This window comes from Cervus elaphus, chromosome 15 (genome assembly GCF_910594005.1).
Source record: "Cervus elaphus chromosome 15, mCerEla1.1, whole genome shotgun sequence".
Lineage (NCBI taxonomy): Eukaryota > Metazoa > Chordata > Mammalia > Artiodactyla > Cervidae > Cervus > Cervus elaphus.
This window is the reverse complement of record NC_057829.1, coordinates 30,599,010-30,617,502: the sequence shown is the minus strand read 5'-3', so window position 1 is coordinate 30,617,502 and position 18,493 is coordinate 30,599,010. Positions and strand designations below refer to the sequence as shown.

The following is an 18,493-nucleotide window of genomic DNA, read 5'->3' as shown; positions in this document are numbered from 1 at the left end:
CTGGTTCAGAGCCCAACTTATTGCCATAAAGTTTGTGTTTTATACAGTAGGCCATTCCAGCCAGTCCCTTAGGACAAACAGTAAAATCAGAGGGATCTCTGTGCCCCACATTCCATCTGTGTGGACAGCTTATCTGGGTTTCTCTTATCAGATTCTTGACCTGGAAATTTTCAGCATGTATCACTTTTTGGATAATGAGTCCAAGTACTACATTTTCTTATTTGTTCTCTGGCAACAAACTATACCACAAATCTAGTATTATGAATGTGTTGAACAAAACTCTTCTCTAACCTTCAATGATATTGTTCCAACTCTCCTCCCATCAAAATTCCTCTTTCCTACTTTTCCAACCAGAATCATCTATTAATTGCTATCATTCAGTTCAAGTTTAGATTAAGGCCAATGGCCACCTAGCTTGAAGCCACTCTGGTCACAAACTTGGGCCCAAGCTTTTCAGTGTCTACCTGGAAAGAAATGAGTTAGACCTCTCACTGGGGCCCATATAGACTGTCTGGGTATTGACACTGTCTACTCCTTATTCCACTTTCCTACGCCTAGTCCCATCCCACCTAACTAGGGCCTGGATCATTTCCATAGCAATAGCCCAAAGGGGTATGGTGTGTATATACAACCTTCAGCACCATCCCTTCATTTCTCTTTCTTCGTCATTTACTCACTAATCCTTCCTGGAGTTAATAATGATCCAATGTAATTTTATACACATTTACAAACTGAAGATATGAAGTCATATATTTTCTTCTTATACTGTAGTCTAAACATTTTATGGAGTTATTCTCAGATCAGAGGACTCTGTGGCACAGATTTATAAGAAGAGCAAAACAAATGCTCACTGGAGAAGTACTAGCTAGATATACTACCAGGAATATTTGACCCTAGCTGCCATGTTTTTAACTCTGCAAATACTTGGAGTCATTAATAATGTATACTCATTTTATTCATAATTTGTAATGTTTCAGGATACCAAAAGTAATTCTAATGATGGTTGAATTTAACAAAAAAATTTTAACCTTAAGACATCCACTGATCCATCTCATTCAACGGCAGTATTCAATGTTAAAAGGAACATAAAAACAAACATGCACACAACTGCACAGTTTTCATAAATGTCTATTTCATTATTGGTGGGTAGCACATTTAACAGTTAAATACATTTAAATAATGTATAGGTGACTGCATGACTGCAGTATTGGTAACTAGATAGACAACCAATTCAACTAGAAACCAGCTAACAAGTAACTGTCTAAATATTTAAAATACAGCTCTTGTTTAGATCATCCTTTGTTTTGATCACCTTCAGGGGGGGTGGCGGGGGGAAGCCTGCTGGTCACACTGGAAATATATTAAGGCCAAATCTTCTGATACCCTTTTCCAGAGGTTTCTTTCAGCTGAATTAAGCCTCCAATTCCAGGGCAAGCCCAAGTTTGTGGCCTCCAGCATTAATGCTCTTCCCATCTACCAGGGCAGACAGTGTAAGCTTCACACCTGTAAACAAAAGCAGACACCATCACGGACCCGCAACACCTCATGGGAGTCAGCAGTCACCTCACAGCCTGTCACTTTCTCTCAGCTTGTCGGGGGACCTATAGTGCCAGCCACCAGAGGGCACTTGGGAGTACCTGAGAGACCAGCCAGTTCACTTGGCTCCATCCTGAGCAAGGAAAGCATCAAGTCACGGAGCACAAAAATGTTAATCAAGCTCAAACAGGGTAAAAAAAAACAACAACTAAAAATGGTTCTAGAAAATTCAATCATGTTCAATACACTATCCAGACTAAAAGACAATTTGGACCCCAGAAAAGAAAAAGCTACAATTAAGACACACTTTGGGAAAGTAGGGAGATCTGCATATTGACTATATATTAGGTATTATTTTAAACTCTTCATTTCTTTAGCTGTGAAAACAGTATTGTAGTTATGACGTCTTTAAAGTGATGCAGTTAAAAATGTCTTACTCTCATATGTATGCTAGGGCTGATGTGTCTGTATGTTTGCAAAATATACATTTAATTTGTAAGAATATGTGGGTAAAAAAGAGAAAAGGATTATGTATACAGACAAGGAGGGAGAAAACAAACACGGTAGATGTTAGTAACTGGTCAATGTAGGGAAGATGAGTGTTCGTGGCACCATTCTTTTCTTCAGCTTTCAGAAGAGTCAAAGTATCGGGAAAAGTTCCAAGTGCTTCAGAACCTTGCTATTCAAATGCTGGTTCAAGAGCCAGTGACACTGGCATCACCTAAGAGCTTGTTAGAAAGACAGAACCCCATACCCCAGATCTATGTATTCTAATAAGATCCCAAAGTGATTCATGCACCCTGGTATTAAAGAAGTACTGCTCTGGAAAACAAGCAAGGATCAAATTATTATGTAAAGTAAATGAGACTCTAGAGATCAAATGACCAAAGCAATGAGTGAACAATGACTGGAGAGATAAAAATTACTACAAGACATTTCAGGTACAAGCGAAGAAAGTAAATAACCAGTCTTGTGCTTATGAAGGACAATGTTTGCATGCTAAACCATTTAGGGAAATGTCAACTTCCAAATAGCCCAGCATTAAAAAAAAGAAGAAAATATTGTAGCAAAAGGTAAACATGTGTTCACTGTACTTTTGTCAACTCTTCTGTATGTTTGAAAGTTTTACAAAAGAAGCTGAGAAATGATAACTGATTTTGAAAATACTATCAGAACAGTCCTTAAAACTTACCAGGCCTCAGAGTCTGAGTATAGCCCACTCCAATTAAACTAGAGTTGTTGACTTTTGCCTAAGATAAAATGCAAAAACAAATGTAAGACAAATTTTTGAATGGAGACACAAAGGCCCTAGGTTATTTCCCTATCATGCAATCATGACATGTTCACTTTTCCATGTGAGATAATAAAATTTAATATTGTATTAAGTTAAGCAAAAATCTTTTCAAACTGTTCACAGGGTTCTCAAGGCAAGGATACTGAAGTGGTTTGCCATTCCCTTCTCCAGTGGACCACATCTTGTCAGAACTCTCCACCATAACCTATCCATCTTGGGTGGCCCTACATGGCATGGCTCAACGTCTTCTTGAGCAAGACAAGGCTGTGGTCCATGTGATAAGTTTGGTTAGGTTTCTGTGATTGTGGTTTTCATTCTGTCTGTCCTCTGATGGATAAGGATAAGAGGCTTATGGAAGCTTCCTGATGAGAGAAACTGACTGAGGGGGGAACTGGGTTTTGTTCTAATGGGTGGGCCATGTTCAGTAAATCTTTAATCCAATTTTCCATTGATGGGCGGGGCTGTGTTCCCTCCCTGTTGCTTGACCCAAGACCAAACCATGGTGGAGGAAATGAAGATAATGGCGACCTCCTTCAAAAGGTCCCATGCATGCACTGCTGCACTCAATGTCCTCGACCCTGCAGCAGGCCACCACCAACCCACGCCTCACAAAGGTATGCCAAGTAAAAGCTATAAAAACCACAGCTTTTTTTTTTTTTCCAGTAGTCATGTATGGATGTGAGAGCTGGACTATAAATAAAGCTGAGTGCCAAAGTATTGATGCTTTTGAACTATGGTGTTGAAGCAGAGTCTTGAGTCCCTTGGACTGCAAGGAGATCCAACCAGTCAATCCTAAAGGAAATCAGACCTGAATACTCATTGGAAGGACTGATGCTGAAGCTCCAATACTTTGGCCACCTGATGAGAAGAACTGACTCACTGGAAAAGACCCTGATGCTGGGAAAGACTGAAGGCAGAAGGGGACGACACAGGATGAGATGGTTGGATGGCACCACTGACGTGATGGACATGAGTTTGAGTAGGTTCCAAGTGCTTGTGATGGACAGGGAAGCCTGGCATGCTGCAGTCCATGGGGTTGCAGAGCCAGACACAACAGAGCAACTGAGCTGAACTGAAGCAAAAACCAGGCCCCGCTTAATTCTTATCTACTAAACTCAATTGTCAGCAGGACACAAAACTCTTGCTATCTTTGATGATGTATCTACAGACCCTAAATTGTCCACAGAGCACAAAAGCCTAAGTACTCTCATAAAAATTGTTCTTGTTGAATCTAATCTAACACAACAAAACCACACCAGTATGTGAGTAATTGAAGTTTACCAGGCTAACTACACAATATGACATATACGCCACCTTCAAAATATGGCATTTGTATAGTTTAAATTTGTGACTATGACACACTACTTTCAAGGGTATTCCTCAAGAATCTAAACCACGCATGCTCTAAATCTCCAAATGATAAGCACTTCCTCTGAAGACTGACTACAACTTCTTTACCTCACTTTCCTACACCTCTCATGAACAAACCTGGGTCCTGGCTGCATATAACTAGACTGTACTTCAGATGTTCCAACGGAGCACTGTTGAACAGTCCAGATCCCTACCCGCCCTGTACAATTCCACTATTTTAGGATTTTAGTCACAGACTTTCAAAGGCTACGAGAATTCCAGAGAGCAAGACACGGTCAGAAGCTTCCAGCTCTGTTCTCCCCACTTCTCAGACCATTAAGCCACACGAGAGGCCTATGGCTGTAGTGGGATCATCTCATCCCAATCTCCACGGCCTAGTTACCTAGTCAGGTACCTTTGCTCTTCAGCATTTTGAGTGCTATGGAAACAAAAAGGTAACAAGCAGTCTCTGGGATCTAAAGAGACTTGGAAATAATTTGATATCTACACTTTTTTGCAATGTATCGTAACAGCCCAAACAAGAAATGATAACATACAGGCAAAAGTCACATCAATGACACTTGTACTCACTTGGCACTAGAGCCAAGTCTTCATGAGCCTCCAATGACCATGTGAGTTAGTTATCTAAGGAAGAAATGCCCACCAGTAACCATCTTGTGCCAAATGAATCAAGTGTGCTGAGCAGTTCAGTCGTGTCCAACTCTTTGTGACCCTGTGGACTGCAGCCCGCCCAGTTCCTGTCCATGGGATTTTTCTAGGTGAGAATACTAGAGTGGGTTGCCCTTCCCTTCTTCAGGGGGTCTTCACAACCCAGGGGTCAAACTTGCATCTCCTGCATTAGCAGGCGTATTCTTTACCACTGTGCCTCTTGGGAAGCCTGCCAAACAAATCAAGAGCCCAGACAATAAAATAGCTCCTACTATTTTAGGAATCAACCACAAAACTGATGGAGCATTATGCAATGCTTCAGGGGTGATGCTTGATTATGGTAACAGCAGCACAACTTAGGTGGGATATGCTAAATACATTTCCAAATTAATCCTCAGAAGTCATTCACTGATACACAAGTCCCAAGCTGCCTTATTCCCATTTTAGACTGTGAAAGAGTTGCATCTTCTGCTGGTATTAAACCTGTGAGGGTGCCAGAGACATACATTTGAAAAGAACAGCAATGCAGCTACCACAGCATAGTGTGAATCCTGAGGGTTTTACTGCTAAGGTGTAGTTAGAAACAGAGAAGAGGAAAATAAATAAATCGCTGTTTTGCCAATGGGAGAAGCGTTCTGGGTGCTTCTCATTCTCTCTGATAACAACTCTGCTAAGAAACAAGAATGGGGTTAAAATTAATTGCCTAAATTATTAAAACATATTGTCCCCAGGAATGAACATCATTTTATGTAACAGAAGTAACTCTCATGAAGGTTTAATTCTCATTCCAGTACAAACAGTGCCTGACCTGTAACCAACCAACACACAGAATAGTTGCTGATCTGCCTGAAATTGGAGCCAGTGCCCCACACCCTCAGACACTGCACTCCCTCCTACCACAATCCACTATGACTGAAGGAAGAAACAGCAGCAGGAGTCCAAGCACAGGACTAAGGTGGCCATGCAACTCAATTAACCTGAGAAAAAGGGGAGGAAGTTCCCGTAGGACTTCTAGTGCTAAAGCTGGGATAGTCCCAGGCAAAGCAAAATGAGCTACCTGGACACCCTAGGCAGGAGGGAAATTGAAAGACTTGCATGTTTTTCAATGTACTTCCAAGTACAGTCCTGGACTACCCCTTCTTTTCTCCCTCCCTAGCAGTAGACTAAGTCCTTCTCCTCTCTAAGCTTTAGTTTCTTCACTTGCAAAACAGCATGTGTACCACTGGCTAGTCAGATCAAATCAGAAGATATTTTGTAAACTATTAAAGTCAGACATAAAGTAACATACTACTATTAGTTCCCAACAAGAATGGTAACTGCCCAGGGCCCAAAACATTGGCTTCCCCGGGCCTGGACAGGACTGGGCCTCACAGTTATCATCTATACTATTCAGTGGGCTTCCCCGGGTGGCTCAGAGAGTAAACAATCTGCCTGCAATGCAGAAGATCTGGGTTTAATTCCTAGGTCAGGAAGATCCCCTGGAGAAAGGAATGGCAACAGTATTCTTGCCTGGAGAATCCCATGGACAAAGGACCTGACAGGCTACAGTCCATGGGGTCGCGGAGGGTCAGACACAACTGAACGACAAACACTTTGACTTTTTGTACTACTTCAGTAGCTTTGAGGTTAATTTAAACACACTGCTGTGGCCTGGACATCAAACATCTAACACCATCTCCACAGGAAAACCAGCATTCAAAGCTCTAATCTCAACCTACGTATAAACCGGGAAGTGAGTGAACGACAGTTACAATTTTCAACACAATCTAATATATCCAAAGATTAAGTCCCACAATGAAAATCCCATTCTAAGCCCACAAGAGTACTTACAGAAATGGAAGCAGTGGGATCCAATTGATATTTAGCTGCAATTCCAAAGCGAGTGCAGTTGGTTCCTGATGTCCAAGCAAGGTTTACTGAAGTGTCAAGATCTTCACATACTTTCTGATAAATTGATCCTCCAAATTCTGTACCATCATTGCTATGAGATATTTTAAATTAGTCAATCTAGACTAGACAATGTAATAATGTCTAAGGCACATGGCTGACACTATAGCATTACATTTAAATAAAAGCAATTGCTTACATGGGTCTCTAGTGTTTCACTGAAAACTTTAAAGTTTTAAAAACACGAATTGGTCAAATAAATCATGGTATATCCATTCAGCAGAATTACCACGCAGCCACTAACAATCACTAAGAATACATAACGCTATAGGAAAATGATCATAATACATTAATGTAGTGAAGATTACGAAACAGTCTTTCTGGCATGTATTTTTATATACACACATATAAAAAGGTGAAACATCAAAGCATTAATAGTTAACAAAAATTATACATCTAGGTGGTGGGATTGTGGACAATTCTGGTTTTCTTATTTTACTCCTGTTACATACCAATGCATCATTTTTGTAAGGGAAAAAATTCTTTAAGTCCTTTCCACATACACATTTACTTTGGGTTAAGAAAAAATGCTATACACTTTAGGCAATCCTATCAAATGAGCACCTTACACATCACAATTAAATGAAAGCACTAGTACAATTTGGCAGTATCTTTTTTTTTCCCCTGGCCACACTGTGCAGCTTGTGGGATCTCAGGTCCCCGCCCAGGGACTGAACTCAGGCCATGGCAGTGAAAGTGCCAAATCCTAACCACCAGACCACCAAGGAGACCCCGTCTTAGCCTCTTCCAAAAATCCCAAGCACATCAAGCCTCATGTGAAATGAACATTCACTCTCTCAGCACTAAAATTCAGAGTAACAATTTTTATACAGAGTAACATTTCTATACACTTCTGGGAGGGCATTCAAGAAATGCCCAAAGATGATCTTTTTATGTTAAGAGAACTCCTTTAGGTTGTACCAAGATTCAGAGATAACAGGAGACAGCAACACCACTCTGAGGTCCCACATCATAATAACTCAAAAAAGAAATACTCACACATTAGTGTGTAGCTGGAAGTCCCCAGTCCTGTAGCCCACTGCAAAGTTATTCCTTGTCAGCTTTGATTTGGCACTGTCAAAGGTCATCTGGTACCCTGCAAGCCAGCCCTCATAACCGAAGACAGCCGAACCGTGGATTGCAGGTCCAGCAAAATCAAAGTCAACATCACAACCAAGGTTTATACATTCCCTCTTGTAAGAAGACTTGATTTTACCACTTTTCTTTCTAGAAAAAGAACAGACTGACTTAAAACTGATGCCAGTAAGAAAGATTTACAGTCAGAGGGTACAAAACAGATTTACATGAATCTCATTATAATGGGGAGTAGAGACACACTTCATTGTTTTATTGAAGTTCACTTTATAGTGCTTCCCCACACACACACGCATATTAAGGGTTTATAGCAATCCTGCATCAAGCAAATCTGTTGGTGTTTTTTCCAATAGCATTTGTTCACTTTGTGCCTCTGTGTCACGTCTTGGTAATTCCTACATTTCAAACATTTTTATTATTACTATGCTTGTAACAGTGATCTGTGGTCACTGATCTTTTGATGTTACTACTGAAGACTCAGATGAAGGTTGGCATTTTAAGTATTTTTTAATTAAGGTATCAGTTCAGTCGCTCAGTCATGTCTGACTCTTTGCGACCCCATGAACTGCAGCACGCCAGAATTTCCTCAAACTCAAGTCCATCAAGTCAGTGATGCCATCCAACTTAAGGTATGTATATTGTTTTTCCCCCAATATAATGCTGTTTTACACTTACTAGTCAATAATCTAGTGTAAAAGGAACTTTTATATGCACTGGGAAACTAGAAAATCTGGAAGACTTGCTTTTTCACAATATTCACTTTACTACGGTGATTTGGAACCAAACTTCCAATATCTCTAAGGTATGCCTCCAAACAGGTAGCAGGATAATCATAAGAAACTAAAAAAAGAGGGAAAAAAACCCCCACAGCTCAATGAAGTAAAAGACAAAGGCGCCTGGGGGGACTAGATTGCCACCACTATAGGAAGAACGCTTTGCAGAGCTGCAGTCAGTCACAAAAACCTATTTAAAAATAATGTTCATTCCAAGTTAGTGCCACAATGATAAAAGGCAAATAGCTGAAGGCAAGCCAAGAACCATACTGCTCACGCTCCAAAGGGAGAAACAGAAATTTGCCAACACAAGACATCTGAATGTGCACCTTCCTTAAATACTCTGAAGAAAGCTTTAAACTTAAAGCAGACAAAAATGCCCGTGCTTACCCTGTGTTTGGTGAAAAGGTGGTATCAAATGTCAGTTTCAAACCTTGGCAAATCTATTTCAAGAGAAAAAGAATTTGTTTTCAGTTTATTTCCTTTTTGAAACACAAAAATAATTAATACTAAAGCACATTTTCAAAATGTTACCTGGTCTTCAATAGCGATTTCTGTTCCCAGAGTGTTATCAGTGTTCCACTTTTCTGTGAAAGTCAGACCATACTCACACCATTTATATTTGGTCTCCAAGGTCCCAGTAACTTTACCAGTGTCTGTATTAGATGAACCAGATGTTGAGAATTCCTAACAAGACAATAAACAAGTTCAGGAACTTTCTTGTAAGCCTACAGTAATAAACTTTCTAACTTACACAAACCCCACTGAAACCCTTAGTAATTCACTAATCCCTTTTTCTAGCTTCCCAAACACTCCTAACCCTCTGCTACTGAGTAAATACAAGAGTGACAAACTGGCCTGTTAATTACTGACTACCATCTTGTTACCACTGACATTTTCAACCAATGGATCAAAAGTTACCTGAGTATGATTCTCAAGTGGACAACAAACTATGAAGTTTTTAAGGAAATTTCTGCTAAAGTGATTCTGAGTTTAAAAAAAAAAAAATCAGTGGGGGCAAAGGGATAGTGAATGGATATTTTAGAACTGCTTCCAATCTACCTGATATTCAATGAAACACTAAATAGGTCAGTATGGCTAATCATAGACTCCCTCCATTAAAATCAGTTTACACACAATTTACTATGAAATGGTCCCTTGAAAATCCCTAAAAGGACAGCACTCCACTGAAAGAATCTATGACACAAACAAAGTTTTCAATTCTTTAGTAACCTCAATATTCTGTTTTTCTGACATAGTCTTCATCAGGTTCTATGCCTTTCCAATCACCTTTCACATTTTCAAAAAAAAAAAAAAAATTGGTGGAAGTAAATTCCTTATAACTGGTTCATATTATCCATAATATAAACTATACTCTGCAGAACAGATGATCATTAGAGGAAAATCTGTGCAGTGACTAATTTGAAATATATCATATAATCTTCTGTTTGTAGCAAATGTAAGTAACTTGCCAATCCCTAACTGTACACCAACTGAAAAGGAAGGTATAATATGGAAAGAGCTTATCTGAAATTTAAAATCTGCTATAGATAATCCAGAAATCTAATCTTTATGAGTATAATATACAGGCAAGCAGCTGAACTCTTCCAAGATAAAATATTAAAATGCCTTGAGGGTTCTAATTTGACTACCAATGTTATACTCTATATGGGAAAGCCATATTTTAAAATGGCTGATCTGAACATTTTAGAGATAAGAGGATTTCAACCTGAAATTGTGATACTTGCAAAATGAGGAAATATCCAAAACTGTATCCACTGAAGAAAAGAGCAATCATCTTTCACTTACAAAACATCATTTGTGTAACTGCTGCTTTCCAGTGACACAGACTCGATTCTTTAGGTCTTATACACTATCTCCTGAAATTAGCTGCTTTCATTAATAGAAACTGAGTCAAAGCTTGGCATTCAATGCCCATAGTAAAAAGCACCAGATTGTGTTAGCAAAGAAAACTGGATGTAAAATTAGGAGTCCTGATATCAAATTCTGGCTGGTATTTACTAAATGAGTAACACTAAGGAAGACACTTTTCCAGGTCTCAGATATCATAACTTTAAAAAGTTTAAACCTCCTACCTCTGGAGGATTAAATGGGTCTGTGAAAGTTTTGCATATTTTCACATGCTCTACACAAAAGGGTATTAAAAAGCATATTAAACAGCAGAGACATTACTTTGTCAACAAAGGTCTGTCTAGTCAAGGCTATGGTTTTTCCAGTGGTCATGTATGGATGTGAGAGTTGGACTATAAAGAAAGCTGAGTGCAGAATTGATGCTTTTGAACTGTGGTGTTGCAGAAGACTCTTGAGAGTCCCTTGGACTGCAAGGAGATCCAACCAGTCCATCCTAAAGGAGATCAGTCCCAGGTGTTCACTGGAAGGACTGATGTTGAAGCTGAAACTCCAATACTTTGACCAGCTGATGCAAAGAGCTGACTCATTTGAAAAGACCCTGATACTGGGAAAGACTGAGGGCAGGAGGAGAAGGGGACGACAGAGGATGAGATGGTTGGATGGCATCACCAACTCAATGGACATGGGTTTGGGTTTGGGACTCCGGGAGTTGGTGATGGACAGGGAGGCCTGGCATGCTGCGGTTCATGGGGTCGCAAAGAGTCGGACGCGACTGAACTGAACACGAAAGGAATACATTATTAAAACAATATAAAATATATGGAGCTGTGTTCTAACAGATACTTGAAATATAAGTATGTATGAATATCTATTCTTAACCCTGAATGACAACGATTAATGATTCTTGAGGTCCCACCCACTGCCACCCAACAGCCCATAAACTGAGCTTATATACATGCTGAGTACAAGCCTAGGAGTGCTCAAGACAGAAAACAAAGATCATACTATGATCTGGGATCAGAATTGGGTCAGATGATACCACCAGCAAAGCTTATATCTTTCACTCCTCATGAAGACACTTAGGCTTCTACATTCTGGGGTAACCCTGACATCTTTGCAATTCAGGTGGGAAAACAGAACCAGGCATTAATGGGACTAGTTGGGGCCAGGTACCTATTTTAAGATCAGTACAATGTTTTTGAATTATATACATTAAATGTAAATTAAAACATACTGTATCTAATCAAACTTCGATAAACCCTCATGTTCTTAAGTCTAATTTCATAAAATTCCTGTCCACCATAAGCCTTTCGTTTCAAAGATTTTGATTTATCAAACAATCTAGTACTAGATATACTGCTCTGATTACTCCCCAGTTTAAAGTTGATTTTGTCCCTTCAGCCAGCAAGTAAAATTTTAAACACTAGAACTGATTCTTCTACTTTTTTTAAGAAGGGTTTTTGTGTTTCAGCAACTTGTTTAAAAGGGGCCAACAAGTTTAAAGAGTGAACACAAACAAACACCAAGTCACTGCTCTCTGTAACCTGTTACCCTGAGCTAGTAAGTCACTCATCCACAATGAATACTCAGGCTTCCTTTCTGACCAAAGAAACCAAACAGATGTGACCAATATAAAACCCCAGAAATCCAAATCTAGGCATTAAGAAACTATAAAATTATTAAGTAAATACCAATTGCATACACTAAGGGAGTTAACTATAGAAAGAATTTATCAAAATAATAACATTCAACACACATACACTATACCCATCCCCTAAAGAATCTCAAAAAATTTTAGGAGAAAAAAAAATTACACAAAATTTAATTTTACTTTACTCTGAGGGAGTTTGTTAGGCAGAATCAAGACATCCAAATATCAAAATATTAACCTCCTTAAAAATCAAATTTAAGACTCTCTAAATTCACAAAATACAAGTGGAAATTTCCCCCCAAGGAGGGTTGCTAGATTATGACCACTATATAATTATTATACTCAAATTAAAAGTTATTGAATATTTTTAAGCCCATGACTCAAGTAATTTTCCTTTTTTCAAAAGATATTTATTTATCTATTCATTTGCCTGTGTTGGGTCTCAGCTGCAGCATACAAGATCCTCTTTTTAGTTACAGCATGCGGAATCCTTTAATTGTGGCATGTGGGATCTAGTTCCCTGACCAGGGATCAAACCCAGGCCCGCTGCACTGCGAACATGAAGTTTCAGCCATTGGACCAACAGGAAGTCTCCCTGAATGCTTTTCAAAGGTATTAAATGGGTCACAAAAAAGTGTAACAACTTTCCTACCTTCAAGCTTGCAATCTTACTGAGTAAACAAAATACCACAGGACTAAGTGTCTTTTCTGAATTTCCTGTGCATGGCAAAACACATGAAAATCAGAAATCATATCTAAAGCCAAAATAAATCAAGGTAAAATTCTTTTAAAATGAAATTATCTTCTTTAAAATAAAATGGGTAGACATCTTTCAGTTATGACTATTTTATGTGTTCAAAAGTTACAAAGAAGTTTGTCACTACTTATCAAATACCTAACACTCACCACGCCGCTGCAGGACTTTGTTTTCACATCCAGTTTCACCAACCCAAAACCTTCAAGTAGAAAGCAAAAAAGAACAAAATGATTCTTTTGTACAAAAAGATGCACACCAATGGCTGACTCTACGTTAAAAAAAATCACATATTTAGAGGAAGATAAGTATGTGTTAATATACAGTATTTAAATGAAAACAATTTTAATTATTCTATAAACTAACGTGTAAAGGACAGAACATCTCCAGGAAGCTTTGCCCAGTGTGTCGATGTGTATTTGGCACCCACCCTCAAAAAGGCTTTCAAATCATTTTTAATAAAGCACGTACTAAAGAAAGCTTTTCAAACCTAAATATCAGATCAATCAATTTAATTTAAATACAAGAATTGTCGACAACTTATAATAATACAGGCATTTACAACATTTGTCCCAAAGGCATACCGCACTTTGGGATTAATAATCTAAACAACTTCAAAAAAAGCTAAAAGGATAGGGACGCTGAGGTATGGAACAAAATCTTCAAGAAAACCCAAATTTATTTGAAAAACCCCATAATCCTTTAGGAGTCACCACCATAAAAGCCAAAAACAGTAAAAAAACATAATTCTAGTCAACCAAGACCTAAACTGTATCACTGAAAGTAAATAAAAGCATAAAATTTTTTTTCCTTAAAAATAAATTTCTTGAACTAAAGAATGAAAAAATGGAGAAAACTGGGATGAAGGGGGAATGTAGATTGTTACAGTACTTTTTCACCAGAAAAGTTATCTGAAGAAATTATTAATTTCACCAAGCATTCCAAACTTACCCATTTTCACTTCTAATCTAAAATTTTTTAAACAGTTCTTACCAAATCCTTTGTTGAAAATATCTCTGGCAGCTTTGCCAAGGTCAGCATATGATGGAGGAATACACATTGCTGGTGGGAAGAAACATTCCTGTGTTAATGTCCTCGTTCTCCCAGTCTGTCCAAAAACTAGCTTAGGACCCACTGCTATCATTAAATCCGAACAGGCCAACTTGGTTTTGAAACCACTAGAAGCTACAATAAAACTACAACAAAACTCCATGAGGGAGATATCAGCACCAAAGCGGTTATTTCTAAAATGGATAGTAACAGTTAAGTAACTATACAAACTTGGGAAACGCCCTCCAGACTTTCTATTCCTAAATTTACACAGTGCTTATAACCTCACTTCCTAGGACGGGACAAGTACAAAAAATCGAACACATACAGATATATACCTATACGTAAAGATATATCTGCCAAAATTCGCTGGAATGGGCCAATTTAACCAAATGAGATAAAATAAATACTAAGACATGTCCCCGTCCCTCCCCCATTCATCCTTTAGTATCCGCAGGGGCCAAAACAATATTCTAGAATGGAAAGAAAAAAAAAAATTCATATTTGGGCAACGTAAACATTGGAACTTAAAAAAATGCAGCTATCTATGTTTAACTCAAGCGTCTGCATTAACTAAACATCCAATACACTTTGAACATATTAATATGACACTCAAGTAATCGGCCGATGCGATGAGGCTTAAGGGCAAGCAATCTGAGCTCGCCACACCAGCTCATTCATTCTACACAGCACGTCCACGCCCTTAGGAGCACATGTAATGACCTTGCGCTCTCAGAAGGGGGGTTACTACTTCCTCTAAAAAAGTGACCGGCCCAATCCTCCAAAGGCTGAACCCGACAATAACTTTTTGCTTCCAAGTTCATCAAACGCACGTCCAAAAACTGAAGGTGAATGCGGCCACAGACCAACTCCCCAGGCCTAGTCCCCCTATCCGAAATCCATGCCACACACACCCTCCTCCGCAGAGCCAGGGAAGTCAGACAGCGGACTGGCTACTGAAAGGGGTGAGTTTACAAGCCCTTGGAGAAATACGAGGAAAGAAGCTGAGGTTTTCTGGTCAGCAGGCTTCGGCTGCCAGGACACCGCCGCCCCACCCCGCAGAGAACCCCACTCGACTTACGCCGCGCGCAGTTCTGTCCGTAGGTCGCCATGGCGAGGCCGAGGGGAGAGGTGATCTGAGGGAGGGACAAGAAGTGCGGTCAGCGGGGGTCAAAAGCGAATCGAGGGGCCAGAAGGGGGTCTCAGACATCGGGAAGAAGGGGCGCGGGGCAGCGCGGCCATCTTAGGGAGTCAGGGCCGACCCCGAGTCCAACTCAGGCGTCCTGCTTGGCCGCCGGGACCTAGGCCCAGGGTCCGAGTGAGGCGGGCGTGGTGGTACCTGGTGGTCTCCGGGGGGGAAGGGAAGGCGCCGCTGCCGCTCCGCTAGCAGCTGAGGCCGCTCGGCTCGCTAGGCGTCGGGCTGCAGCTGCCGCGGCTGGAGGGCGAAGTGAAGGAGACACCGTTCCGCCCGCCGCAACCCTGTCCTCCCCCCGCCAGGACCCTGCCGCTACCCCTGGGGCTGCCCGCCGCGCCTGTCCCCGCAGCGCCGCCCGCTGCTCACTCCAACCTGCTCCGAAACGACCACGTGTCCCGAGCGCACCCGTTCCCCTGAGGTGGGCCGCCTCGGTACCTCGGCGGGGGCCGGAAAAGTAGAAGCTGCCCGACCTCGGGTCAGGCAGCGACGAGGGCAGCCCCAGAGGCGAGGGGGCGGGGAACGGCGGAGGCAGCGCGGGGGGGAACGCGCGGGCGGGGGATGGGGTGGAGGCCCCGCGCGCGCACGTCACGGGCGGGGCGGGGCGTCAGGCGCGTGCCTCCGCAGGGCTCGGCGCGCCTGGGCGCTGCTGCACATCCCCCGGTCACGTACGTCTCTCCAACTCCCTTTCTCCCCTGTGGTTCGCACACCCGGCAGAGCCAATCCCCAGTCTAGGAAGGAGTCAGCTGAAAACTACCTCTTTTACACTGAGCGTGTGCAGCGTGCGCTTCTGAGAAACCCTGTCTGCCTCCCAGCCCAAGGAGAAGGGAGTGAGCACAGGCGCACCTCCTGCCCCTCGGGCACTCCCTATCCTGGTCCCGCCTCCCACCTCGGTGTAATTGCCCTGCTGAGCGGGGCTCGACCTGAGAAGCTCTCTTGGGCTGCCCCTCCCTGAACAAACTTGAGCTTGTCTCGGGGTGCCCCGCCTTGCCTCGATCCCCCGCCCCCACCCGGGCTAAGGCCCTAGGGTTCCTTTTCTGCCGCTTCTGTCCCCGTTAGAGGTACGATTGCCTTACACACTCAGAACTGAAGATGTTTTAATGAGTCACTCCTGCTGGAAATTTTAGGAAACATGCTGACCAAGCATTAGAACGCCGCACTCAAGTTCACTGGGTGTGCAAGAAGAGTGGGAGAACCAAGGGAATAAGAAAAAATGAGCTGTCTAATGAGATGTAAGTAGGGTCAGTTTAGGCTTCGGATTCTATCGCAAATATCAACAATTTATCCCCTCTGTACTCCAGCTTCTTTTAAGCTTAAATGAGATGAAGTGGCCTTTAATAGCCATTAACAACCCTAGGCTATGAGCAAAGCCTTTTTTCCTTCCCGGACTCTGGCTCTGAAAGTCACCTCTGCTCAAATGCTGCCAAGGTTCCATATCCTCCTAAACCAGGAAAAAAGGATAATTAGATAGGCTTCCACAATGCAAACCTGAATAAAAAGCTACAGGCTGTTGGATTTCCCTCCGAGAGCAACCCCAGCCAGCAATCTTGCTTCGTCGTTGTCGGGATTTCTCATTGTAAGGGGTTAGAAGAAGGTAAGAGTCTTTGCTGGTAAGAGTTCAAGCACTAGAAGAAATGAAGTGAAAGTCTTTCAGTCGTGTCCGACTCTTTGTGACCCCATGGACTGTATACTCCATGGAATTCTCCAGGCCAGAATACTGGACTGGGTAGCCTTTTCCTTCTCCAGGGGATCTTCTCAACCCAGAGGTCGAACCCAGGTCTCCCACATTGCTGGTAGATTCTTTACCAGCTGAGCCACAAGGGAAGCCCAAGCACCAGAAGCACTGGTTAATTCCTTCATTCAAGCACAAACAGGTTGGTCTGAAATCAACCTGGTTCCACCAGGAATTGGTCTGCTCAGGCCATGTTTGATGCTACTGTGAGGCTCCTGGCAGAGAATGCCATCCCATCACAACTGCAGCATAATACACCACCTCCCAGAAAAACCTAGACTCTGCTCAGGTACCTTGGTTATTTGCAGTAGGACTTATTCACTCTGTGAACTGTCTAGCATTTATAACCCCCAAAGAATTTCACTGTGCCACAGAACATAGATCTGAGGCTTCACCCTCTACAACTCCAAGGAATGTACACAATACCTAATAACCAGGAGCAGAATCATGGCAATTTATTTCAAAGTTGTATTCAGTAGATATGTCTGAGTGCTCACGTCCAAAGCTAATGAAGAAAACTGATAAAGACTGGCCAGGTTAAAAAAAAAAAACTCAAGGGGAAGTACTTTCTTGGAAGCCTCAATGGGAGAGGGAGTGCTGAGTAGCATCACATCCTAAGGATGGTCAAGTGAGGTCAAGATTGACTATTAGTTACTATTACTGTAACCAGTCACCCCAAAACTTAATAGCTTCAAACAACAAGCATTTTAGTATCTGAAACTTCCCATGGGTTAAAAATTAAGCTTAGCTGAGTAGTTCTGGCTCAGGGCCTCCCATAAGGTTTTAGCTGGGCCTAGTCATGTGAAGGGCTGACTATTGCTATCGGATTGGCTTGCAAGGTGGCTGCCTCGTGTAGCTCTTGGTGAGAAGCCTCGGTTCCTCACCACGTGGCTATTTCCACAGAACGACTGCTTGAGTGTCTTCCTGACAAGGCTCCTGGTTCCTTCCAGAGCCGGTGATCCCAAAGAGAGACAAAACCCACAGTTTCTTACATGATCCCATCTCAGAAATCACACCGTCACTTCTGCCTTACTCTGTTTGTTAGAAGTGAGTTAACTAAGACTAGTCTACCCTCAAGGCAAGAGAAATTTAGTCTCTTCCTTTTGAAAGGAGTGTCAAAGAATTTGTGGATATATTTTAAACTATCATAGTCAACACTCTGGTCACATTACTTACATTTCTTCTACACAGAAAATACACTAACTCCCTCCTAAAACCTCCCTCAAATCTCCACATTCACAGTATCAGCGAGAGGCTTCTCTGGTGTAGTTTCTTTAAGTACAGCAGTTCCTATACAGTTCCCCTTAATCTGAAGATCTATGAACTAAAGAAAAGCTGCCTACTCCCACACATACACATATCCAACACACACAGAGTAGGTTAGGCACACAGAAACTGCTGAAGAAATCCCTGGTCAAAGGTGGGAAACAGGACATACAGTGGAGTCCACAGCAGTTCTGAAATCCCACTGGGCCAATCTTCAACGTTCCTTTATTGCAACTCAGTCCTGTTCCTGACCGTGCCAGATGACGTCACGTGGGGAGAGCCAGCCCTAGATACGCACTTTCTCTTCCTGCC

The 18,493-nt window shown here is 41.7% G+C and overlaps 1 protein-coding gene across 2 annotated transcripts; it reads right to left on the bottom strand.

Annotated features, from left to right (window-relative positions):
• Positions 1-1,291: 1,291 nt before the first annotated feature.
• Positions 1,292-15,717, bottom strand: VDAC2 (voltage dependent anion channel 2). 2 transcript variants are annotated; one of them, XM_043924854.1, is made up of 10 exons: positions 15,559-15,717; positions 15,073-15,127; positions 13,935-14,003; positions 13,094-13,143; positions 9,199-9,351; positions 9,055-9,107; positions 7,796-8,023; positions 6,680-6,830; positions 2,729-2,786; positions 1,292-1,503 (listed from the first exon to the last, which is right to left on the bottom strand). In XM_043924854.1, exons 2-10 carry the CDS (start codon positions 15,101-15,103, stop codon positions 1,412-1,414), a joined length of 885 nt encoding a protein of 294 aa, XP_043780789.1. In that variant the 5' UTR covers positions 15,104-15,127; positions 15,559-15,717; the 3' UTR covers positions 1,292-1,411. The 2 variants fall into 2 exon arrangements, with proteins under 2 accessions (XP_043780789.1, XP_043780788.1); XM_043924853.1 differs by lacking the exon at positions 15,559-15,717 and adding an exon at positions 15,331-15,490.
• Between the last annotated feature and the right edge of the window lie 2,776 nt (positions 15,718-18,493).